This window comes from Salvelinus sp. IW2-2015, linkage group LG24 (genome assembly GCF_002910315.2).
Source record: "Salvelinus sp. IW2-2015 linkage group LG24, ASM291031v2, whole genome shotgun sequence".
NCBI lineage: Eukaryota > Metazoa > Chordata > Actinopteri > Salmoniformes > Salmonidae > Salvelinus > Salvelinus sp. IW2-2015.
This window is the reverse complement of record NC_036864.1, coordinates 7,838,386-7,864,407: the sequence shown is the minus strand read 5'-3', so window position 1 is coordinate 7,864,407 and position 26,022 is coordinate 7,838,386. Positions and strand designations below refer to the sequence as shown.

Genomic DNA, 26,022 nt, shown 5'->3' with positions numbered 1-26,022 from the left:
GTGGCAGCGAGACTCTCCGGTCCGTTTTAAGAAGAGGGATGGAGGGAAGGATGAAAGGTGGCCGCGAGACTCTCCGGTCCGTTTTAAGAAGAGGGATGGAGGGAAGGATGAAAGGTGGCAGCGAGACTCTCCGGTCCATTTTAAGAAGAGGGATGGAGGGAAGGATGAAAGGTGGCAGCGGTGCGTTTCCTCCATAACGGCGGTTGGGCCGTGGCCCCAGGCGGCTCCCTCAGACCCCGGGGCCTCTGTGTTTGTGGCGTGTACACTGTGCACAGGTACGAACAAGAAAATCCCTGTTAAGTTGTCTTGTGGCACTTTGTTGAGAGCTGCGCCGGAGCCGTGGGGAATGTGGTGTGGACGTGTGAACTGAAGACCCTCGGAGGGAGGGAGGGAGGTTGGGTGGGTGAGGTTCAGTTCCTTCATGGCCCGCTTGAAAAGGAACGTGTACGTGCATCTAGGTGTGTGTGTGTGGAGAGCATCTATGTTTGTGTGTGTGAGGTTCAGTCGCGCCGCAAGCCCGATGGTAAGGGGAGGTGCCTGGCGGTTTCTCTGTACTCAGGGCCAGACGGTCGGGCGGCTCCCACGGGGCCCCTGGGATACGTAGCTTCCCAGCCGCTGTCATTCATCTGGTTAGGTTTGTCTGACCTCTGACCGCTCACCTCCAACAATTTGACCCCCCACCACCACCAACCTCAAAGAGTGGGACACAGCACCCACCGCCAAGCTCTCTGATACCGAAGAGAAGAGACAAAGAAGGGTGAGAGGGAGATGGAGAGAAATGAGATGAGTAAAGAAGTGAAAGACTGTGAGAATAGAGAGGGCCCAAAAGAGAGATGGAAACACGGTGAGCGAGGGAATGGCAGAAAGGTCATTACCATTACCTGGTAAAATAAGGGTTAAATAAAGTAAAAATTGAGACATAGGGATGAGTCAGTGGTCAGTGACCACAGTAACTGCCTCCCATGACTCAAACAGAGAGGGGAAAACATGATCATTCCTATCAGTACACAACTACAGTTATGAAAGCCTTTGACAATGGAGATTTCCATCATCTATATGGTTGTAGATATGATCAGATGAGGTGAATTGTTAAATAAATTCATATGGTCATAAATCTACCCCAACCTGCCATTTGCATTACTGTGTTTCATTGTGACAACAACTTGAACAATAGCATTGAATGGATACTAGAACAATAGCACTGAATGGATACTAGAACAATAGCACTGAATGGATACTAGAACAATAGCACTGAATGAATACTAGAACAATNTGAATGGATACTACAACAATAGCACTGAATGGATACTACAACAAAAGCACTGAGTGGATACTAGTTTACAACATGAACTCAACACGATGAAGTTCCCTCAGCCTCCCAGTATGATCGACCATCCCTCATAATCTCATCTATTTCTCCCTGTGTCTACGCAGGACTGTGGCCTGGTGGTGCAACCAGATCAGCCCTGTGGTTTGGAGCCCCTCCCTGGGCCACTCTTTCCAGGCGAGCCCCATGCCCCAAAGCAGCCCTGCACCTCCGGGGATGTACCAGGTCTGTTTCCTCCCTAAAGATATCACTTCACATTGTTTTCATAGATAACGATTCATACATAGCTGAAAGGCTTTATGAATTACTGTCAGAATAGTTTTTTCGCTCCTCAGAAATGTTCTACTTAGAAATAATTCTCATTGCTTTGAAATGTTATGCACACGTGCCCAGATGTCCATATGAAACCTTGCTGTGTGTGTATCTGTACAAGGATGATTTAAGTGGCCAACACACACTTTGATTTAAGTGCAAAGGGTCAGAGGTTAAACTCAGCTTTTAAAACCCAATATCCTACCCTGCAGGGCAGATAATAAATGTCAGCAGGGAGAGCAATGTGAAGTGTGTGTGGAGAATTATAACTTGCACAATGTGAAGCTTTGCTGGTGAGAAATCTGTCTATGTTTTGTTCATGGAAAAATCTATATTTATTAATAAAAATGTTTTTTTGGAGCAGGAACAATTAACCACTTTATTCACTTCTGATTGCCTGTCCTTTTTCTCTCTCCATTTCTTTCCCTCCCTCTCTTCTTCTCTCTCCATTTCTTTCCCTCCCTCTCTTCTTCTCTCTCCATTTCTTTCCCTCCCTCTCTTCTTCTCTCCCCAGGTCGTTGGGTGGTTCCTTGCCTCAGCTGTGCCGACAACCGGACCTGTGACTGGAGAGAGGTTGCTTGGCAACCCGAGGGCTGTTACCACCCCTTGCTGGACCTCCCCCAGCTGCAGGACTGCATGATGTATAGGAAGGTAAGCCCTAATGCAGGGGTAGGCAACTAAATTCATCAGTGGGATGATTTTTGTCGAAGTGGATGGTCGTGGGGCCGGAGCATAATTATAATAATTTTTATTCTGCGAATTAACCACAGCTAAGCCCAAAAATAGATTTTATAAGAAAATAACAATCATGTCATACCTTGTTTACACTGAGACACAATCACATACTCAACATGCACAAAAGTACAACACTCCATGGCCTAAGTCTAAGATCACTATGCGCAACGTCAAGCGTCGACTGGAGTGGTGTAAAGCTCGCCGCCATTTGACTCTGGAGCAGTGGAAACTTGTTCTCTGTTCTCGCTACAGCGTACGATGACATTTTAGACGATTCTGTGATTCCAACATTGTGGCAACAGTTTGGAGAAGGACCTTTCCTGTTTCAGCATGACAATGCCCAAAACTAGGTTCATACAGAATGGTTTGTCCGAATCAGTGTCAAAGAACTTGACTGGTCTGCACAGAGCCCTGACCTTAACCCCATCGAACACCTTTGGAATGAATTGGAACGCCGACTGCGAGCCAGGCCTAATCGCCAAACATCATTCCTCGATCTCGCTAATGCTCTCGTGGCTGAATGGACGCGAGTTCCCGCAGCAATGTTCCAACATCTAGTGGAAAGCCTTCCCAGAAGAGTGGAGGCTGTTGTAGCAGCAACTCCATATTAATACCCATGATTTTGGAATGAGATGTTTCGACGAGCAGTGTATGTCCAAAGTCCATGACCTGAGTTCAGGCACTGCTCTCTTGTTCCTAGCTAGGTCTCTGCTCAGGTTACTGTCCCACAATCTACTAACAGTACAGATTAGAAATGAGCTTGTTCCCCAAAAGCGGGAGGTAGTTGGGGTAGGTTAGCAGTGGGCGCTAACTGGGTGCTAACTAGGCGCTAACAAGGCCCTCCAGCTGAGTCATCAAAGACGACACATGGATCCAGACAGACAGCAGCGCCGACAGATTCAGTCAGAGTGCTAATATTTTCCACATGCATAAGACTTGTGCACGTGTACACCCATACACAGACACACTATGTCTATATGTGTGAGAGATATTGCACAGGGGATAACGGAATGATATGGAAGCCAGCTGTATTGGTCAGGCTCTTCAGCGTGTGCTTGGTCAGCACTGGGTGTGAGAAAGGTGTGGGCAGATATGTGTGTTAAGACTACGCTAACCAGCATGCATCTCGTCTAAAGATGGGACAGAGATGATCATGTAAGGATACCAAGACAGGCAGTGTCTAGCACGTTTCCCTTCGTGAGTTAATTTGAGGGCTGAGCCATCCCTCAAACATCTCTGTTTTCTTTTTCTCTCTAGCTCTCTCCGTCTCATTGAAGCCAGGTGGTGAGGGTAGATGAGGTAGGCTATGGTATGATGCCTCTGAGGTGAGAGAGTGAGGTTTATGTGACGCTGTACGAATAGGTCTGTAAACCCAGCAGGGGTTGGTAGAGCTGAGGACAGAAGGAGTGGTGGAGGAACAGAAGCAATATACTGTATGAACTAAAGTCTTAGCCTTTGGCTCATATACTCCAGCAATGCTAATGGGATGGCATGTAGTTCGCTGCACTGGTGTCACAGTACGGAGCGGCCCTCAGGGACGTAAAGCCGTTAAATCAACCCAGGAAATCTATCAGGCATAATAGGTATACACCTTAGAGGAGTGGTATTCAAAGTGTTTCAGAGGAGACCCCATTTTGTCCGCCAGAATTTCTGTGGGACCCCATTTTTTCTCAATAATTTATTTGCGATCCCACCCCAAATCTAATGACACAACCTTAAAATCAGTCAATTTAGATTTTTACATCAACAAATAACCTTCAATTCATTGCATGTTCATATTTTATCAAAATGAAAAGAAACCAATAAATACATTTACTCAATTAAATTGTATCTTTCAAATTATCTATCTCAAAAATGTTTGTGTATTGCCCCATATAATAATCTGTACTTTTATTTTTTGTTCCTAAAAAAATGACAATTTTGGCCCACTGCAGTTTGCGACCCCGACTTTGAATACCAATGCCTTAGAGCCACAGTAGGCATTTACAGTCTTAGTGCTTTCTATAGGCTTAGTCAAATCTCTCTAGGGAATGTGGATAGTGGTTTAGTTAAAGCTGTCTCTGGTGAATGTGGCTAGTGGTTTGTGAAAGAGTTGCCAGTTACTTCCAGGTCAGAGGTCAGTGTGAACGTGTGATTCAAGTTGGACTTCAGCCACTTTAGCTCACATTGCAGCTAATTCTAATAAAGCCTCTCAACTTCCTGTCCTCACATGCCCTACCCAGTTTACCCCTTACTTTAATATGGATCTGTATCAATAATGATTTGATGCATGAGTTATGAGTTACGTCAGTTTGCTCCAGATGTCGTGTTTGTTACATTTCTCTGGACTTCCCCATTTTCTCATCAACAGATTTGGACAACCAGAAGCTTTCACAAAGATGATATGTTTGCCAGCTTTCACTCTAAACTACAGTCCATCTGTTTTGGGTCTGTCCTGTGTTTGAAAAGGCTCTTTCACACGCTCTGATTGGCTTAGTTGGAAACTGACTTGGACATTGTCATATCACTTTTGATTTGTCATATTGTGTTATGTGGATTGGTCGTAATAGAAGCATCCCACTGGGCACAGATGTCAATTCAACATTGAAATTAGGTGGAAACATCGCTGATTCAATGAGTGTGTGCCTAGTGGGATTTGCCTTTCATGTGTTCCCATTTTGGCAGTGTTGCAGTTATAAAGGTCAGCCGTTATATATTTAAGTACATGCCAGTCAACTACAGTGAAATCATTTTGAAGTGCAAATTCAATGAAAACTGGGCCATATTCATTAGGCAGCAAATCAAAGAAATGGGCTGAAACAGGGAGGGACTAAATGAACTTCTCCAATAAGAAATGTCAATTTTCGTTCTCTGCTCCAAAACAATTTGGTATGTTTTTCTACGGTGTGCACTAATGAATACAAACCAGGTGTTCTCGATCCTGTCAAGTCAAAACCATTATTTTTGCCACTCAGGTAATGTTCATAGGTGACTCCACTAACCGGGGGATGATGTACTTCCTGATGGAGCGGGTCAACTCTAGTCTGGAGGACTGGGGCAAGGCCCACGACAGCCTGATCTATCGCAACGTCAATCAGGGACACACACACGTCTCCTACTCCTACTACCCCCAGTTCTGGCTGGAGCAGAGCCACAGACCCACCTTCCAGAGGGCCCTGGAGCAGCTCATACTGAGGTGAAGGAGAGGGGGAGTCTGGGTGGGTGGATGGGTGAGGGTTGGCGTTAGTGCCCCTGCTGCACTACAGTATGTCCTGTAATCACTGCAGTCTACTCATCAGCTGTTAGATTGGCATCAAGAAGCCATATCTATGCAGAAGCCATTTTGGCTCTTAGCTCCCATAGACACTTGAAGCCCTATACCCCCATATGGAGAGGAAGCCTTAATTAGTTGCTGTGATCAAAGGGCCGGGGGCTGCGTTTAAGAGTCATGTGTTAGGAGTCGTGTCACAGTGTAATTTAACACAGCAGGTCTCCCATCACGACTCTCTCTCTGAGACCGCACTCTGCTTTGGATGTGGCTACTGAAGGATATGCTGAGCAGGTTGTGTGTTGTGTGTGTGGTGGTGTGTGTGTGTGTGTGTGTGTGTGTTGTGTGTGTGTGTGTGTGTGTGTGTGTGTGTGTGTGTGTGTGTGTGTGTGTGTGTGTGTGTGTGTCGTGCGGTGCGTGTGCGTGTGCGTGCGCGTGCGAAGGCAGAAGCACGTTGTCAGCATGTGTGCCTATGCCTGTTCAATAGATATAGTCCTACTGCCGAGCTGATGTCTTTTTGACCTTTGATCCCCTCCGAAGATCACGACCCTGGAGAACTCCCGTCAGCTGTGTTGGTGGCAGGAGTGTCCAGTGGCTCAACACAACCACCTGAGGATCATGAGAGAAGTGCTGGAGAGGTAAACCTACTGTTGCATACATCTGTGGCAAACGCCCTTCTCTGACGCGTTCAGGAATTAGCAACTGCTTAATTAAATCTATTCACTGGCCAAGAATAGACCTCATTACCCATTTCTCTCCTCCAGGGAAGGGCTACAGGATATCATGGTGGTGGTGAAGTCTCTGGGCATGGGCTTCCATCTCCCTGTGGATGGCATCCGCTCTCTCTCACTGGTAGGTCCATCCTCCTCTTTGTGTGCGTTCAGTTTCACTCTTGGTGTCTCCTCCTCAACTCTTTTCTCTGTTTGACCGCTCTGGTTTTCTCTCTGAATCTCTCTCTCTCTCTATCAATCTCTCACTCTCTCTCTCTCTCTTCCTCTCTCTCTCATTCCCCCTCAGCTTCTCTCTACACTCGAATTATTTTCCCACGCTGTTCATTTTACTGCTTATCTGTTAAAGTTTTTAAAAGGCACTGCTTAGTCACCTGGTGGATCTTTGCCCATGCTGTGTGTATTTATCTAAAACATTATTGGCTAATAGTCCATGGCTTCCAACATGCTGACTGGTCCAACATCAGCAATGGCACCTGTTCAACAGCAATACAACTAATTCAATTCAAAGTTAAGTTATACTTCAGGCGTGTTGCAATAGGTGCCTCCGAGAACTGTACAAAAATGTTATGGCTACGATACGGCTCCCAATGGGAATGTTTCCTTGTGTTGAGTAGCGATTACTTCTTTGTTGTCTTACTTTAACTTGCCCAGAGAGGAGTACAGGAGCTGTACAGAGAGAACAGCAACATCATCACCGCCGCAAAGCACTATGGGTATGAGGTCATAGACACATTCAGCGTCACCATGGGCCGCTACAAAGAGTTCCTGCAGGGACAGTGCGCCTGCCATTTTCATGAGGTAACCCCCCCCCCCTCAACCCGCCTTCACCCTTGTCTAAAAAACGACAGTACCCTAAGTTCTCACCCCACCCTGATTGAAACAGTGTGTATCACCTTGAACGTCCTAATTCAGTATGTTCATTTTGTTTATCATAGTTTATATTCATTCTCAGTATTTGCTTACCTACCAGTCAGTTATTCAAATCACAGCACAATGTTATCAACACAATAACACAGGTATCATATGTCTCTCTCTGGATACAGTAATTGATACCAATTATAACTGATGGTTTGTCTAAACCTCAGTGACCAGGGAGCACAGCTAGATCCACAGCAAGCTCTTTCTCCAAGGACTCCCTCTCCCTCTCCGACTGTAATATCTGAACTTCATTATGGATACTTGCTATTTATGTTCGCGCACACGCCGATTTTCCAGGAGGGAATCTTTGGGCTTAAATAATCCTGGGCTTTGACCCCGTGGAGGATCCAAATAGCGAACAGCCATTTTCTGGGCCCAGAGCAAATCGGTTCTTATGTCCTCTTGATTGAACAATCCCCCTCCATGTCAGGGAGCTTTCTAGAAGGAAATCCTGCTGTAACACACATACGCACACACTCCCCTTCTCCCCCCTCTCCAGCTCCCTGTAAAAAGAACAGTCACTTGTTTTAAAAAATTGTCCATGGATCGGTTAATCAGTAATTAGCCGTTAGGCCGGGTTTTATTGGGCAGTAAAGCACCACGTTGGTAGCAGCTGGGCCCCAGGGCACATGTGAAGTGGTTTCGGGGATATGTACATGTGCCTCCCCTGCCCCTCCATACCCCCGCCCATCCCCTCCCAGTTCATATGGGTCTTTAAGGGGCAACAGAATTTCCCAAAAGGAAGCCAGAAGGAAGTATGGGATACATGAATGGAGTAATGTCTAACCCGAACCCTGAGGGGATGGACAGGGTTTCTATTATGTCAGGGTTTAGGTCAGGCTTGGATTGTTCCAGTGTGATTTATATTAGAGGAACCCCAGACTGTGACGATGGGTTTCCGCTCTGTTCTGTTCCGTGAAACCCCAGGCAACGTTAGCTAGCCTCCGGTAGTAGAAGTCAGTTCTGGCCATGGTCTAGTTACCTAGTTACAGTATAATATCAGTATGTAGATGTTGTGTTAGAGGTGAGGTGTTGACGTGGTTCTCCTCGCTGTGTTCCTTGAAGGTTGAAAAGCTGTCGTTCTCCAAGGCTCCCCTGCACAGGAAGATGAAGTTCCTTCGACACGGCGAGGAACCTGGGACCGGAACCAGTGGAACTGGAACCGGGTACAGGGATCAGCCCACCCTGCAGCACCAGGACCAGTGGGCGGGGTCTAACTCCTCCACCTATCATGTGAGAGGAGCGGTGAACCAAGTGTACTCGCAGATTCTGCTGAGCAGACTGTGTGTGAGAGACACAGGAAACTAGAACCAGCCCTCACCACCACAGACTGTATGTGTGCGTGCGTGCTTGTGTCCTTGCTTACTAACGTGCGTGTCTGTGTGTGCGCGTGCGTGTGTGTGCGCGTGCGCGTCCATACCAGAGTCTCTCTAAAGAATGAGAGGTCATCCCATCCACGAAGTGCTGTAGTAACAGGAGAGTCCTGACTGGTCAGCCGTGAGACAGACATCACCACTGTCTGTCACACAGACCTCCTCTGATTGGCCCACACACTGCCCCCCCCCCCCCCCCCCCGTCATGTGACTGCTACCTCTGCTAGGTAGAGGTTTCCAGATGGTCGAAGAGGGGGATCGCTGGCCGACCGCCAAAAGACTAGGGAAGCAGCTGGAGAAAGAAAAAAGAGGAGAGGGAGAGTGACTGTTGAAGGAGTGTGTCGTGTGCACATCCCAAATGTAAGCCTTGCTCTCCCACCAACCGACAATGCTCCCTCAACCCTCCAGCACAAACCCTTACAATTGTATAGTTTTATAGTAGTGGAAACGTTGTTGAAATGTTGTACAGCATTGTTTCTCAATCATCACCTCGTGTACCCCCGGCAATTCCATGTGTTTGATGTATTCCAGAGCTGGCACACCTGATTCAGATTCAACTGGTCAACTAATCAGGTGAGCTAGTTGAGGGCTACAACAACATTGTGAAATGTCTGGGGGTCCCCGAGGAGAGGTTCAAGACTTTTGATGTGTGCCTTTGATGCCTTTATGCATCAGGAAAGCCTATCTCTCGCCATCGGAGGGACTTTTTGATATCCAGCTGTTCCTCCTCATATACAGTACCTCATCCATCCGCGCGTCCTGTTGACACCACAACGTATTCTATTCTATGCCAAAGATATGACGAAAGCTGAGCTATTCTTCAAGTGAATGTCTTATGTATGATTTTCTTATAGTTCTATATATTTTTCTACAGATGTTTATTCGTGCCTATAATGTTGATAATCAGTGTATAATGTTTTACATGCAGCATATTGTTTACATGCTAATGAAGGACTGGTGTAATGTGTGCTATGGATTTATACATATTGTCTGATCTGTCCTCTGATCATTTGTATGGAGGGAACTGAGCTGGTGAAGATGAAGGTAATTGTAACACACACACACACACACACACACACACGCTCTGTTTAGTGGTCCCATGGAACATTGATAGCAAACCTAATCATTTGATTCAGTGATTTTGAAGGAAAACGTAAGGGAAAAGAACAGAAAGACATATTTGCTTAATGCTAAATATTATCAACACTATTCATTTATTTTTAAAGAACATCTATCTTCAAATGGCACTAACTTCAGCTTTGTGTTTCCAGATGGTATATATAAGTTATTCCATTACAACATTAAAGTATATATTTTCTTAACTTAACTTTGTGTCCAGAAACTATGTTCTGAAAGCATGAAACTGTATTTTAAAAGTTCCACAAAGCCCTAGCTTGTATGTTGGCCTCGCAGATTTACTCTTTAAGTTGTGCACCACATGAGGATAAGCCTGTGCATGCTGTTTGCGCACAGCATTAGACTAATCCTTTAACAGTCATCATCACAATTCAACCATGCAGAGGTATGAAGCCGTGTGATGCTCTGAGGCGCTCTCTTTTGTTTTCCTTCTTCGTTTTGTAATTTCCGTTTTGTAATTTCGTGCCCCCAACACCTGATCATAATTTCTTGTCACGCATAGGCCTACAATGTAGCGATACATTTCTATCAGCTGGTTTAGAAGAACACATTTTTTGTACCTTTATTTAACTAGGAAAGTCCGTTAAGAACAAATTATTATTTATAATAACGGCATAACCCGGACGACGCTGTGCGCTGCCCTTTGGGACTCCCAATCACGTCCGGTTGTGATACAGCCTGGAATCGAACCAGGGTCTCTGACGCCCTGAGATGCAGTGCCTTAGACCGCTGCGCCACACCAGAGCCCTTAATATTTAGGGAGACACATGTTCAATTAGGCTGTAACTGTGCTATAATAAAATGGATGACAGTGTAATGTGGTTTAACTCCGTTTTGCGCGTAACGAGCCCTGTCTGTCTCCCCTTTGCAGTCATGTGCCGCTAATCCGACACATCCAATCACCCTACCCACGGTGTGATCTGGGCAGAGATCGAGCAACAGGATCGAGAAGTAAAACTAATGTTGATTTAAATGTAGGCCTAAATCGTGTTTCAGGTCGACGTACTGTTAGGGCCTTATTCCAGAAAGTTATTAGTCTATTTTATTTAGGGCTACTTACACTGACAATGGTGTGTTCAAATTATGTAGCCAAAGTCTATCTAAAAAACGTTATAAACACGGTTATATGACCGCAATAAAATGTAATACAATGTAGCGATATATTGAACATATATCCATATTTGTTTAAAACCTTGGTTTTATAGTTTCTAGAACAAATAAAGGGAACGCATACAAAGTGAAGTGAAGTGTTTCAAATTGAATGGTCTTGTGCGACATGTGGCTAAATAACAGCATTGAGTGGGCGAGGGAATAGAGTAAGGTAGACGCAACAGTCTCGATCAAAAGGAAGGTTAATGTAAAATGTTATAGACAAAGGCTTGCCTTTTGGGCACATGTAACCGCCCTGAATACGGTGGGCCTGCCGCCTGGGTTTTTGTCGCGCCAAGGAGGAATGCTGGACTCTGCCCTGCACTGCGATTCCGACCTCTGATGTCAAATTTCAGGCAGACCTTTCACTCTGCACTGTTTTAGTCGGGGAATTTGAAAGGCTTGGGGGGGGGGGGGTTGTGACATTTCTGGGGGCTGAGTAGACCTCACCTCGTCTGCCCCATACCGCCCAGACCAATATACTCAACAGAAAGGTGGTCAGTCAACCCTTTTAAAAATGTCCTTAAATTGTCTCGTCGAAAATGCTCGCTGACTGTACATATGATGTTGATTATTCAGGAAAAGGCAAAGAACTCAACAGTGATTGAAAATATTTGCTCAAACATAATTGGTTACGCCATGGGCAATGTGGTTGTAATTGTCGTTGCATTTGAATCAATCCTTTGTTCATTTGAACTATACATTTAAATGGCTAAATTAGATTCCAGACATTCTAAACCTAACGAATATTACCCAATTCACGAGCACTGAAAAAAAAGTTTGACTCGGAGGATGATTTCGATGTGTTGAAATCATGAGGACATTTTCTCTAACTGTAGATTTATATGAATCTTAAAATTGGAAACCATTGCATATGAAATCATTAAATATGATTATAGATCAAATCTATAAATTAGTTTGTCATAAGGATTAGTTGGAATTAAATTGGTATTAAATTCACAATTCAAAACCAGGCCTTGTTTATCAAGAAATAATTGTTGTGTACGAGATAATCTATTGTATTATACATATGTTTTGCACCTACGTCACTCAAGGTTTCGTATCAAGGAATTTTTCGGAGGGAAATGATTTTCGCCTGACATGATTCGGTTTACAGCGCTTGAGTGAAGTGGCCATTATAAAGAAGTCTTCTGCTGGCTTTTATTCTTCCTTCCACCTTCTCGGTCGTTACTAGTTACCACAGCCACAAAGTCATAAACCCCGCCCATTTCTACAATTGATCTTCTTAACTTCTGATTTTCAACCTAACGTTAACCTTAATCACATTGATAACATTATTCCTAACCCCAACCTCAAATTAAGACCAAGAAGTATTTGGTTTTCATACATTTTTACGATGTAAAAATCGTAAATGGCTATAGCCAATTTGGACTTTGGATGTGCTATCTAGTGGAACCCCACCTTCTCACATGCCAAACGTTTTGCTCAGTTCCTCTCAGTGCCATCCGTGGCATGCGTTTTTTCTTTGCGGGTCCGTCCAATTAGCGCGTAGGACATGCGCGTCTGCTKAATATGAATCCACGGGTGCGCCAATCCGAGCCTGGGAACGCGCTTTTTAGAGGCGCTCGGTGTGGGTTCTCCCAGTCCAGGATAAAACTGTTTGTCTGCGTTTTGGGGAACAACGTCAGGAACTTATTTCATCACCCATCCAACTGTAGGCTACTACTAGCCGCCGAGCCACACCAATCCGCCCGCGTCCTCTCTCTCTCCCCGTGGATGTTTTTACTGAATTGCTCGAGATAACCACGGATTGAGGATTATTTCTGTTAGGGTCCTATGCTGTGGGGCTAGCATGAGACAGAACCCAGTACCGATCCAGCGCTCCATGGACATACCCTTCCCCAGTGCCCGGGGGTCAAGTCGGCTTCTGTAAATGAGGTGGCCATGGACAGAAGAAGCGGCTGTGGAGTACATCAGATCTGCTTTCTGTTTCTCTTACTSTTTTCACTGTATCCTGTCTGCTGTCGAGCCAGTTGGATGTAAGTATATTTCATTGCTTGTGATTAAGCTTGGCTTTTTGTCAAATTGCACTGTTTTGTTTACGCATGAAATACGATTCCGTTTGGGGATGAATGTGGTTTAGAAAGTAACGTACTGTCTGTCGCCTCTGCTTGCTTTATGTCTCAGGTGGTTGGGAATAACCTCCGTGGGAGTACCGGAGAAGCTGGGCTGCGCCAATCTCCCGCTGACGCACAAGCAGAAGGACCTGTGCAAGAGAAAGCCCCATCTCCTGCCAAGCATCAAGGACGGCGCGCGCATCGGCATCGCGGAGTGCCAGACGCAGTTCGAGCACGAGCGGTGGAACTGTTCTACCACCAAAGAGCTCTCTGTGTTCGGCTACGAGCTAACCAGTGGTAAGGACAGGCGGTTTAAATACTCGTTTTAATAGACATAAAACAATAGGGTGCTTTGTGCCCCGCTGGCAAAAAAAGTGTGCACTTTTCTGGGCTATTGATAATGTTCTTTTTCATTGGGTTTAATTTGGAAAATGAGACTATATTTTGGGTGCATTATAGTGGTTGTATTCCATAATCGAGTATTTAATATGTGTGCCCACATCATTTGGTATTTGACCGTTTAAGGCAATTGCTATATAAAAACAGTCCCTCAATTGTCTTTCTGTTTGATAGTGCGTCAAAAAGAAGCACGTCTTCCATTTTCCATAACTCTTTACTCGTGATCGGTTTGGTTTGAGTCATGAAAATGTTTAATGTTGTCCAGGGAGGGAACGTGATTTGATTTGCCGACTCGAGCAGCTGTATGCCCTATGGGGCGAGAGAGAGAGAGAGAGAGAACATGTGCGCACATCTGTTTCGGTTTAACCGTCCAAACACAGCATTTATCCACGGTCAAGTGTGGTCTTTGAACAGAGAACTCCTGCTCCCCTCTGGTCCTAAACCAGCCGGGATTATCCTAATTAGGAGATTCATGGTCGACATGTAATTTAAGAACACCGTTTCTTTGTTTTTAGAGATATCGTTCCAGAAATCTGTTTCCATGCAGATTTCAAAGATGGTTAAGAGTCAGCGCATGATTTAGCTATCAACATTTTATTTTCACATGAAACTCATTCTTCCAAATTCCTCTCTCTCCTTGTTGCACCCTGTCACATGCCATCTATCAACTTCCTTCACTCAACCCAGACGCAAAACATCGGAGAAAAAACGGACCATATAGATGATGTTGATTTAGGCCTATGCATAATACAATGGGATGGAAATGCATAGATTTAGCCTATGTCCGGACTCGTACAATCAACTGTAAAAACGTATGCTCTGCTGTTTGACCACAGATGTCTTGTCTTCGTGTTCTAAAAGTGGGAACTTGATCTAATCGGACTTGGAGACAATGTTCTTATTGGGTTAGGGCGCACCAAGAAATGTTTATAATATAATGCAGCACAGATAACCTACATAACTGGAAAGGCTTTTGGGTCAACTTGTGGCTTGGACCTTTGATTTACGTTTTATCCTTGATTGACAGCAAAGATAGACTATGTATGACCTTTAAACACCATGTCATTCTTAGAAGCTGCACTCTCTGAAACATTACAATTGATGTCACCAGGTGTCATTATGTTTCTGTTCCATCCAGACGATTCTGCATATTTTAGAGTTTTGTCTATCAAGCCCATTCCATAAGCTATACATATTAGTAGGCTACCCCCTTTAACATTCACCTGGGTTAACATTTTTTCAGCCTTCGTTCATTACAGGACAATCTAATGTTTCTGTCCGGCGGTCAGCTTTCCAGATGGCCTTACAAGTAACTGTGATACCGGTTTGATCCATGCTACACTGTTATCATCATACCAACGTGTTTTAAGTCTCTCTCTGAGCCAGAGCTGTCTGTCCTCACTCAGGGCCTACTGTGGCCCCTAACCTGTGAAGTGTAACCCCACCCCCCCACACAGGGCAGGACAGTTCCCATGGGGCTATGTGTCTGCTCAACTCACATCTCACATGTATCCCTCCAGAGCTAAGATGTATTACACGACTACAATGGATGGAAGTTGTATGGATATCTAGGCCCGTGCTACTGAGATACACGGAAGTTGTAATACTAGAATTGTGCCATTTTCCTCCGTCTGAAGTGTTATTGGCTGAAAGCTCTGGCAGTGGAATCTTTTCAGAATCCACCCATTGCATGTTTTAGAGGTCCACAGCCACTGTTACGCAATCATCCATGCGTACATTTGCCCTTCCGACAACCTCTTTTCATTGACTCTGACAGGGACCAAGGAGACGGCGTTTATCCACGCGGTGATGGCGGCTGGGCTGGTCCAGGCAGTGACTCGCTCCTGCAGTGCGGGCAACATGACAGAGTGCGGCTGTGACACCAGCCTGCAGGGCACAGGCTCGCCCAGCGAAGGGTGGCACTGGGGCGGCTGCTCAGACCATATCCAGTACGGTACATGNGAGTGCGGCTGTGACACCAGCCTGCAGGGCACAGGCTCGCCCAGCGAAGGGTGGCACTGGGGCGGCTGCTCAGACCATATCCAGTACGGTACATGGTTCAGCAGGAAGTTCATAGATAATGCAGTGAAGAATATGTCCTCAGCCAGGGGAGGGGATGCACTGCTCACCATGAACGAGCACAACAGTGAAGCCGGGAGACAGGTGAGACGCGACACACACAGACCCAACCCACACACACACCCACTCTGAGGGCGAAGAACACTTACAGAGCATGTACAACACACAGACAGTGTACAGAACAAAAAAACAGCACAGCAATGAAGTTAGATTAGACACAATACACCCTAGAACAAAACACACACATCCACAACCTAGCTAGAGAGAGACAGTATTGTATAGTGAACACAGTTGTTTCGGGTACTCTGGGAAGTATGTAAAAGCTGAATAGGGCTCATGGGAGCTATAACTCTAGTAGTCAAGTCTCTAGCAGGTGTAGAGTTCATTGTGTCTGAATGAATGACTGATATGACAGTACTAATCTAGCACCGTGAAAGGAATCATACTGTAGCTATTATAGTTATGGGTTTCGTTCACCATATGGGGTTGGAGAGGAGTTAGGACCAAACCATTCAGTGGTTAATAGAATTTATCACACACTGTTAAAAGTACTCTCAGGAGACGTTCTAGGAAGTAAGTGTGTGTGTGTGTGTGTGTGTGTGTGTGTGTGTGTGTGTGTGTGTGTGTGTGTGTGTGTGTGTGTGCTGTCTCTTATACACATCTAGATGTGTATAAGAGACAGCTCTCTCTGTGTGTTAGAGAGAGCGGGAACGATATTCGGAGAAAAGCAGAAAGATTGTAGGAAACAGAGTAGAGGGAAGGGAGAATAAGAAGGTCAGTGTGAGAGGGGGATGCTCAGACGGGACAGAAGGAGAGAGGGGAAAGAAAGTGTAACATCCTCGATAATGTGAGTTAATGAGTGACAGCGTGACTAATGAAAGTTCAAGCAGACACCAGGCCATCTAAATTGTAGCAATGGTCATCAACATTGTTAAAAGGTTTTAAAAACAATTCTAATAAATGCAACAGCTGAACAATGGATGAAGATACTCCAAACTTTTTGAAATGTTATAATCCATCGGATATTGACTTAATTATAGCATATAAAACATTTTACTGGCACAGACAAATAATGAATGGAGTTCAGGGATTTTGGTGGGAGATTTAGGTATAGGTCACTCAGGAACGTTCAATGTTGTCCTGGTAAGTAACTCCATTGTATATTTGGCCTTGCGTTTTAGGTTATTGTCCTGCTGTAAGGTGGATTTGTGTCTGTTGGAAAGCAGCCTGAACCAGGTTTTCCTCTAGGACTTTGCCTGTGCTTAGCTCTATTCCTTTCCTTTTTATCCTAAAAAACTCCCTAGTCCTTGCCGATGACAAGCATACCCATAACATGACCACCACCAAACATAATGCCTTGTATTCAGGACAAAAAATGTATTTATTTCCCACATTTCATTTTGTAACTGGTTTAAAATCACCATCGGCCTCAAGGTGAAATCCCTGCGCGGTTTCATCCCTCTCCGGCAACAGAGTTAGGAAGGTAGTGACTGGGTGTATTGATACACCACCGAAGTGTAATGAATAACTTCACCATGCTCAAAGGGATATTCAATGTGAGCTTTAATTATCCATTTTTTTAATCTACCAATAGGTGCTCTTTTTTGCGAGGCATTGGAAAACATCCCTTGTCTTTGTCGTTGAATCTGTGCTTGAAATTCCCTGCTCGAATGAGGGACCTTACAGACAATTGAATATATGGGGTACAGAGATGGGGTAGTCATTACAAAATAATGTTGAACACCATTATTGCACACAGAGTGAGTCAATGCAACTTATTCTATGAAATGTTTAGACTTGCCATAAGAAAGGGGTTGAATACTCAAGACATTTCAGCTTCTAATTTTTTATTAATTTGTAAAATTAAAGGATATTGTGTTTATATCAGTGACAAAAAATCTAAATGGTATCAATTTTAAATTAAGGCTGTAACACAACCAAATGTGGAAAAAGGCAAGGGTCTGTGAATACTTTCTGAAGGCACTCTATACATTCTATTAGTGTATCAGGTATTTTTAAAATATAAATACACAGGCTGTATAAATGAATACATTAACATAACGGAGTGGAAGAGGACCGTAACCACCCAACACTTTCTCTGTATACCCTACCTGCACTCACCTGCCCTGCCTAGACTGCCTAATTAATTACTGTTAATGTCACACACTCTTGCATAATTCAACAAGTGTGCAGGATACCCACGGATAAAAAATGTCAACACGCTTGGCTCTAGATTACGCCTATCTAAACGTACTTTACATTGTTTGTGAGATCAGACATATCACTATAATCCGAGTGTTCATATTCGGGAGTTGCTTTCATTTCAGCGCATCTATTTTGTAAACATTTCAACTGTATTAAATGATTTGTTTTTTTAATTCCACAAAAAATGAACACCCATCAAAATAAAGTTATCTTTCTTGTCTATCTTGTTATGTACAGTGCGTGTCGAGACGTGCGTTAAATCCCAGACAAAGCTTTAGTGTTGTTATATATTCAACTGTATAACAATGTATCCCATAAGCAGTGGTGGAAAAAGTACCCAATTGTCATACTCAAGTAAAAGTATAGATACCTTAATAGAATGTTACTCAAGTAAAAGTGAAAGTCATCCAGTAAAATACTACTTGGGTAAAAGTCTAAAAGTATTTGGTCCTAAATATACTTAAGTATCAAAAGTAAATGTAATTGATAAATATTCCTATGTATCAAGAGTAAAAGTATAAATCATTTCATATTCCTTATATTAAGCAAAGCAAACGGCACCATTTTCTTGGTTTGAAAATGTACGGATAGCCAGGGGCACACTCCAACACTCAGACATAATTTACAAACGATGCATTTGTGTTGAGTGAGACCGCCAGATCAGAGGCAGTAGGGATGACCACGTATTGTCTTGATAAGTATGTTAATTGGACCATTTTCCTGTCCTGCTAAGCATTTAAAATGTAACGAGTACTACTTCAGTACTTTATGCTACTGCCATGGAGCCCATTTCAGCCATTACCGGAGTGTGTTTTACAGGTCATTACAACCATTTCCACTGTCGTAACGTTAACGGGGGAAAAAACGTCAGGCACAAGCAAGAGTGTGAAGCAGGAGTAAAATGAAAGCAATCAATCCGGACAAGAGGATTATGCACCCTTCAAACACTAGCAATAGATAGCTGAAAAAGATCCTCAGGTGGGCGGGGCATGCGCGTGACCATTAAATGGCATTCACTAAGACACACTTACTGGGTCTCTCAGGAGCGGTAGAGATACTCTTAATGATCGGCTATGAAAAGCCAACTGACATTTACTCCTGATTATTATTTGACCATGCTGGTCATTTATGAACATTTGAACATCTTGGCCATGTTCTGTTATAATCTCCACCTGGCACAGCCAGAAGAAGACTGGCCACCCCTCATAGCCTGGTTCCTCTCTAGGTTTCTTACTAGGTTTTGGCCTTTCTAGAGAGTTTTTCCTAGCCACCGTGCTTCTACACCTGCATTGCTTGCTGTTTGGGGTTTTAGGCTGGGTTTCTGTACAGCACTTCGAGATATTAGCTGATGTACGAAGGGCTATATAAAATAAACTTGATTTGATTCTTATCTACTAGCCACTGTCAAGAGGAGAGGGCTTCACTACTGGAGAGGGATGTGGACACAATGGTAGCAGTGTATCTGTTTACTGTAACACACACACACGCACACACACTGCCTTTCCAACTAAACTGAACCGACTGGGAAGAGGGAGTGGGAGAAGAGGTGAAAAAGAGGTGAAATTCATTGGCTCTTCTGGGGTCATCCTAAATCCAATGGAAGAGCCCTGGGGTTTGTGGTCATGAGAAAATGTCTCCTCAATCTCTCAGTTTAAACTGTGAAGGACAGTTTAGCTTTTGTTCCAGTTGTACACAGCGCCCAGGGAGTCTATTGTGTCAGAGTTAGAAGTAGAATGCACAAACCTCAGGACTCACGTTACAGTCCCAGTCCAAGATCCAGCATTCAGAACAATAGATCATGATTTTGATCAAAACATTCCCACAGCGTTTGTGTAAACAAAAGGCAGTCTCTATCAAACAGAGTTCTGGTATCTAGTCTGTCGTAACATTTACAGTGTTGTAAGTCTGTTGTAATTCCTAACAGCATCCTCTCTATCTTTCGCTTTTTCAGGCTGTCGCCAAGACAATGGCCACCGACTGCCGTTGCCACGGCGTGTCGGGCTCGTGCGCCGTCAAGACGTGCTGGCGCACCATGGCGTCGTTCGAGCGCGTGGGCAACTTCCTGAAGGAGCGCTACGAGGGAAGCGTGCAGGTGCTGGACCGCTCGAAGAGGAAGGTGAGGAGGAAGGAGAAGGACCAGCGTCGCGTGCCCATCGGGAAGGAAGAACTTATCTTCCTCAACAAGTCTCCTAACTACTGTCTGGAGGACCGGCGCTGGGGCGTGGCGGGCACTAGAGGGCGTCGGTGTAACCGCACCTCGGCCGGCCCCGACGGGTGTAACCTGCTCTGCTGCGGTCGGGGGTATAATACGCACGTGGTTCGCCACGTAGAGAGGTGCGAGTGTAAGTTTGTGTGGTGTTGCTATGTGAGGTGTCAGAAGTGTGAGAGCATGAATGACATGCACACGTGTAAATAGGGAGAGGGAGGCAGGTGATGGCACACACACACAGCATCAAACACAAACACACTCACACTGTCCCCAATGAGAGACTAAAAGACTCCCCCCATCATTCCTCTCTCCATGGACAAGGGGGGGGGGGGGGGGGGGCCGCATCAACAACCCTCCATCTCAAACTCTCCATGTGAAGACAGTATTTATACACCACACCATCAGAGGTGAACAAAGACAGTGGATAATAGTTGACTTTGATTGGCCCATCAGGGCCCAGCCTTGTAGGAGGCTATCCAATGGGACTGGAGTTCCACAGTGTTTCAGAGGCTTGAGGATCCACACACTCTGACTACCAAACATGGCCATCTTCATTATTTACTCAGAGTAGAAATGAGCCACAAAACTCAATGATAAAAACAAACTGAACTTTGATGGAAGTTAAAACTCTTCAAGTATTCAAATGAACCCGGTGAATGATGTGTAAGAGGAGAAGAAAGGGACCAAAAAGTGCCTGTAGGGGGGCGGCAACCCAGTCCTGCAGGGCCGCAACTGCTTTTTAAAGGAACGCGGAGTAGATGCAGCAAACAGTGTCAGTACATTTCCAGATCAGAACGAAGTCTCATATAGACAACTGCAGGCTAGAGCTATAGACAGTACAGGGATTGGGAGACCGTCAGAGGTTGCCATCTTTGGTGTCATTTCTAGGGCTCTCTTACAGGCTAGCGAGTAAGGACAGACCCATGGCTTTATGGTGATTGACGGTGGATAGATTGGGCTTATTCTTGTTGGAAAGCTTGCAGTATCTATGCATAGAAATAAGTCTTGAAATAATCATTCAAATGCTTTGTATTTTTGGAATAAACTGTTAATGACTTCAAAAATATATGGTACCATGACATTTTTATTTGAGATATTTTGGAAAGATTTCTTGAAATCTAAAATATTTGTTTTGTACTATTCAGATTGCAAAATTCAGGCCAGAGTGAAGCTACGGGTGCTTTAATTGAGAATATGTCAGATGACGTCATATTTTTGTGAATTGTTTACATTTTGTAAATATTAAATTATGCTGTATCACACGATGAGTGTCTTAAGATTCAAGCCCATCCAATGCTCTCAGACATACAGCATGTGTTTGTCAAGCTGTACCATTTAATGTGTTGGTGTTCTGTTTGTCATCATTGTATTACTAAGGTCCTTTGTTATCCTTTTGCTGTCCAATCAACTTTTTCTCTTTCCTGTGTTTGCGTGTGTCTTGTTGGATCCGAAACCAGCTATAAATGAAGGAATGCATCAATTGAATGAAGCAGTTTGTTCTCAGTAGACCCACTGGCAGCAGAACCGTGGAGATGAGTTGGTTTCTGAGCATTCCTCTTGCTGTCTCTAAGAATTTAAGCCTATTCCTTCTCTTCCTCTCTCTCCTTTCGTTTCCTCTCTCACTCTTCCCATTTTCAGTCCCTCTATTCCTTTACCTCTGTCCACCTCTCTCTCTCTCTCTCTCWCTYTCATTCTCTCTCTCTTGTTCTCTCTCTCTCTCTCTCCTGAATGAGAGGCTGTGCTATGTGAGAAGTGGCGATGCTATGCTAAATACCGCGAGTGCTTTCTCTTAAAGAGCCTTTAAAAGTCTAACGATACTGATCCTTACATTTCCCTGAAGCTTCCAGCACTATGACTTATTGGTGAGAGGAAAGGGGGAAACCCCTAAAGAAAGTGGGACGAGATGGAGGAGAGGAGAGCAGTTGACGTGTGCCCGAAGCGCTTTGACCTCAAGGCTTTTCAGTCATGTTTTTGTTTTGAGGACTGCTTTCAGGAATCAGGTGCTCCAGTTACAAAATAAATGGAGGATTACGTATGTCTTACATCTCGCTGTCCTTTTTCAGTTAAATTAGTCCATAAAGTGAGATACTGAGGACACAATTACATTTTAGTAGGCACTCTTATCCAGAGCAATTTACAGTAGTGATGCAGAAAAATTGATCCATGCTTTTGTCACTTCTAGGTTAGACTACTGCAATGCTCTACTTTCCGGCTACCTGGATAAAGCACTAAATAAACTTCAGTTAGTGCTAAACACGGCTGCTAGAATCTTGACTAGAACAAAAAAAAAAAATATATTACTCCAGTGCTAGCCTCTCTACACTGGCTTCCTGTTAAGGCAAGGGCTGATTTCAAGGTTTTACTGCTAACCTACAAAGCATTACATGGGCTTGCTCCTACCTATCTTTCCGATTTGGTCCTGCCGTACATACCTACACGTACGCTACGGTCACAAGACGCAGGCCTCATTACTGTCCCCAGAATTTCTTAGCAAACAGCTGGAGGCAGGCAGGGCTTTCTCCTATAGAGCTCCATATTTATAGAAAGGTCTGCCTACCCATGTGAGAGCCGCAGACTCGGTCTCAACCTTTAAGTCTTTATTGAAGACTCCTACGATTGAATGTAGTCTTGCCCAGGAGTGTGAAGGTGAACAGAAAGGCACTGGAGCAACGAACCACCCTTGCTGTCTCTGCCTGGCCGGTTCCCCTCTCTCCACTGGGATTCTCTGCCTCTAACCCTATTACAGGGGCTGAGTCACTGGCTTACTGGTGATCTTCCATGCCGTCCCTAGGAGGGGTGCGTCCTTGAGTGGGTTGAGTCACTGACATGATCTTCCTGTCTGGGTTGGCGCCCCCCCCCCCCCCTTGGGTTTGTGCCGTGGCGAAGATCTTTGTGGGCTATACTCGGCCTTGTCTCAGGATGGTAAGTTGGTGGTTGAAGATATCCGTCTAGTGGTGTGGGGCTGTGCTTTGGCAAAGTGGGTGGGGTTATGTCCTGCCTGTTTGGCACTGTCCGGGGGTATCGTCGGATGGGCCACAGTGTCTCCCGACCCTCCTGTCTCAGCCTCCAGTATTTATTCTGCAGTAGTTTATGTGTCGGGGGCTAGGGTCAGTCTTTTATTCTGGAGTATTTATCCTGTCTTATCCTGCGTGAATTTTAAAGTGCGTTCTCTCTCTCTCTCTCTCTCTCTCTCTCTCTCTCTCTCTCTCTCTCTCTCTCTCTCTCTCTCTCTCTCTCTCTCTCTCTCTCCTCTCTTGTTCTCATCGTTCTCTCGTTCTCTCTCTCTCTCTCTCTCTCTTCTCTCTCTCTCTCTCTCCTCTCTCGCTCTCTCTCGCTCTCTCTCTCTCTCTCTCTCTCTCTAGGACCTGAGCCCTAGGACCATGCCTCGAGACCTGGCCTGATGACTCCTTGCTGTCCCCAGTCCACCTGGCCGTGCTGCTGCTCCAGTTTCAACTGTTTGCCTGCGGCTATTGGAACCCTGACCTGTTTCACCGGACGTGCTACCTGTCCCAGACCTGCTGTTTTCAACTCTCTAGAGACAGCAGGAGCGGTAGAGATACTCTATATGATCGGCTATGAAAAGCCAACTGACATTTACACCTGAGGTGCTGACCTGTTGCACCCTCGACAACCACTGTGATTATTATTATTTGACCCTGCTAGTCATCTATGAACATTTGAACATCTTGGCCATGTTCTGTTATAATCTCCACCTGGCACAGCCAGAAGAGGATTGGCCACCCCTCATAGCCTGGTTCCTCTCTAGGTTTCTTCCTAGGTTTTGGCCTTTCTAGGGAGTTTTTCCGAGCCACCGTGCTTCTACACCTGCATTGCTTGCTGTTTGGGGTTTTAGGCTGGGTTTCTGTACAGCAATTTGAGATATCAGCTGATGTAAGAAGGGCTTTATAAATACATTTGATTTAGTGAGTGCATACAGTTTTGCATTGGTCTCTTGTGGGAATTGAACCCACAATCCTGGTGTTGCAAGCACCATGCTGTACCAACTAAGCCACACAGGATTGCACACAGGGCTATAATATCCGGTATAAAAGTTATTTTCTCAGTCTTAATTGTGTCCTTGTATGTCTATGCCTCAGTCAACATGACAATAGATTCATACTGTAGGTCAACACTCATTCCTTTCTCATATCTGGGCCATGCTCAACCTATTCTCTGTCCACGAGAGCAAAATAACTCAATAAATATCCCCCCCCCCCCCTCCAACTTTTAAAATTAATCCAGACTATTCATGGAGACCTCCTTTCGATTCATCTGTAGTCTCCCTTGAAGCCTTATGGCCGACCGTAGTTTGACACATGTATGTGAGGAGGAACATAGCACTCGTTTGACTTCTCGTGAGTTCATTTTAACAGAACAGAGGGAAACACAAACTGGGCCTTGTAAGATGTCACTTTCACCAAACAGATGAAGACCAGGGGCGTATTCATTACGCCAACTCTGTTGTAAAATGTTTTTTAAACGTAAGCAAACAGAACGAAACAGGGAGGGACCTACCTGAATTTGTCAAATAGAAACTCTAAACAGTTTCCGTAATGAATACACCAAATGTTTCTAAGATGGAGGTCTTTGCCACATAATCTAGAACCCATGTGAACACATTCAGAGAAACAGACAGTCTATCAATGTAGATCTCTGTAATCCACTACACATTGTGGCCTTGCGGGTCTGTTTATATACGATAGAATGAAAAACAGAGTGAATATGGATGGATACTGTTCTGGGATGAGTCAACAGGAGATCCACAGCTGAAAACAATGCCTATTCCAGTAAGTCAACCCCAGACTATTTTTTCTCTGAGTCTTATTTCTTAGCCAATCACAGAGGGGGTGATTTGCTTCAAAGGTGCTATGAGAGCCCTGACAGCATAGTAATATCTGCTTAATAAAACACAGTGGCACCCAGTGAAAACTCAGTGACACTATTGTTTGAAGCTGATGTGCTCTATGCCCACAGAGTTGGACGCATTCACATGTGGACCATAAGTCATGTTTTGTCTCTGTTTGGATTTGACATGTATTTCTTCATGTTTTCCACGGGAAGTACTTGTGCATCCAAGCATAAAAACATAGTAGACTGAGCCAAGTGTCATGTTCTTTTCAGACTGTGTCTTTCCTCGACTGTGTGTTCTCATGTGTCCGGAATCTCACAGTGGCGTCCATCGCAACCCCTGCCAGTCGGCATGGGTTCAACCCTTAGGAGTTTGGCTGGACGGAGCATTCTTGGTGCCAGTGCCCTCTAACCCTAAGGCAGGCATCCAGAGCATACATCACCGCACTTAAGATTCACAACACTCACTCTTCCCTCTCCTCGACTTTCGACTTGATTCCTCTTTCTGCCTAATGAGTGGTATCCCCTCTCTTTCAATCTCTCTCTCGGACTTTCCTTCTCTCTATTTTTCTCTCTCTTTCCACTCTGTCTCTGTATTTCTTCCAGATATATCTCACTCACTCTCTTTCTTATTATAAAATGAGCTGCAGTGGAGGCTGGTGGGCGGAGCTATAGGAGGATGGGCTCATTCAACTGTCTGGACTGGAAAAAATGGAATGGAGAAAAACATTTGGTTTCCATATGTTTGAAGTGTTTGATACCATTTAATTTATTCCATTCCAGCCATTATAACGAGCCTGTCCTCCTATAGCTCCTTCCACCAGCCTCCAATGATGAGCAGTGCATTTATAGCATGTCCTCTACAGGTCCTTACAGCACTGCTCTCATTCTGTACTCTCTGCTGCCCTCTGGAGTTCAAATGCATGATAATGTGGACAAAGACAAACCTGCTAGAGAAAATTAATGAACATGCCCCCATACTTACCAGAGGTAATCCACTAAATCAAATAAGAAATCCTCTTTTTTAAAATGTTGCTATGTTATTCAGAAACGCCTAATCCTGTATTGGGGATGATAGATGCCCTTACTGGGATGACTAATCAGGAAGTCATCTCAGCAAATCTGGTGACAAAGGAGTAGGACAGAGTGTTTTCTTTAAGCCTTCAGAAATGCTTTTTGAGCCTTGACCTTTGCAGCCGCTGAGAGCCAGATGACATACATGGATAAAACGTTATGGGTTGAAGGGGTTGGAAGGAGGTTAAGGGTCACACAAGC

General features: G+C 44.7%; 2 protein-coding genes across 2 annotated transcripts in view; both read left to right on the top strand.

Annotated features, from left to right (window-relative positions):
* The window catches only part of LOC111951269 (cadherin-like and PC-esterase domain-containing protein 1), a 102,711-nt gene extending 92,741 nt beyond the window's left edge, over positions 1-9,970 (top strand). Inside the window, 10 exon segments of the mRNA XM_070434718.1 lie at positions 8-275; positions 699-757; positions 1,435-1,552; positions 2,154-2,290; positions 5,329-5,549; positions 6,162-6,220; positions 6,223-6,259; positions 6,386-6,473; positions 7,004-7,150; positions 8,336-9,970. Coding sequence (XP_070290819.1) covers positions 8-275; positions 699-757; positions 1,435-1,552; positions 2,154-2,290; positions 5,329-5,549; positions 6,162-6,220; positions 6,223-6,259; positions 6,386-6,473; positions 7,004-7,150; positions 8,336-8,578 — 1,377 coding nt within the window. The 3' untranslated portion in view covers positions 8,579-9,970.
* A 2,498-nt stretch (positions 9,971-12,468) lies between these two features.
* Positions 12,469-21,943, top strand: LOC111951403 (wingless-type MMTV integration site family, member 16). The gene is made up of 5 exons (XM_023969471.2): positions 12,469-12,929; positions 13,078-13,304; positions 15,184-15,306; positions 15,403-15,569; positions 19,642-21,943. Exons 1-5 carry the CDS (start codon positions 12,835-12,837, stop codon positions 20,104-20,106), a joined length of 1,077 nt encoding a protein of 358 aa, XP_023825239.1. The 5' UTR covers positions 12,469-12,834; the 3' UTR covers positions 20,107-21,943.
* The last annotated feature ends 4,079 nt before the right edge of the window (positions 21,944-26,022 follow it).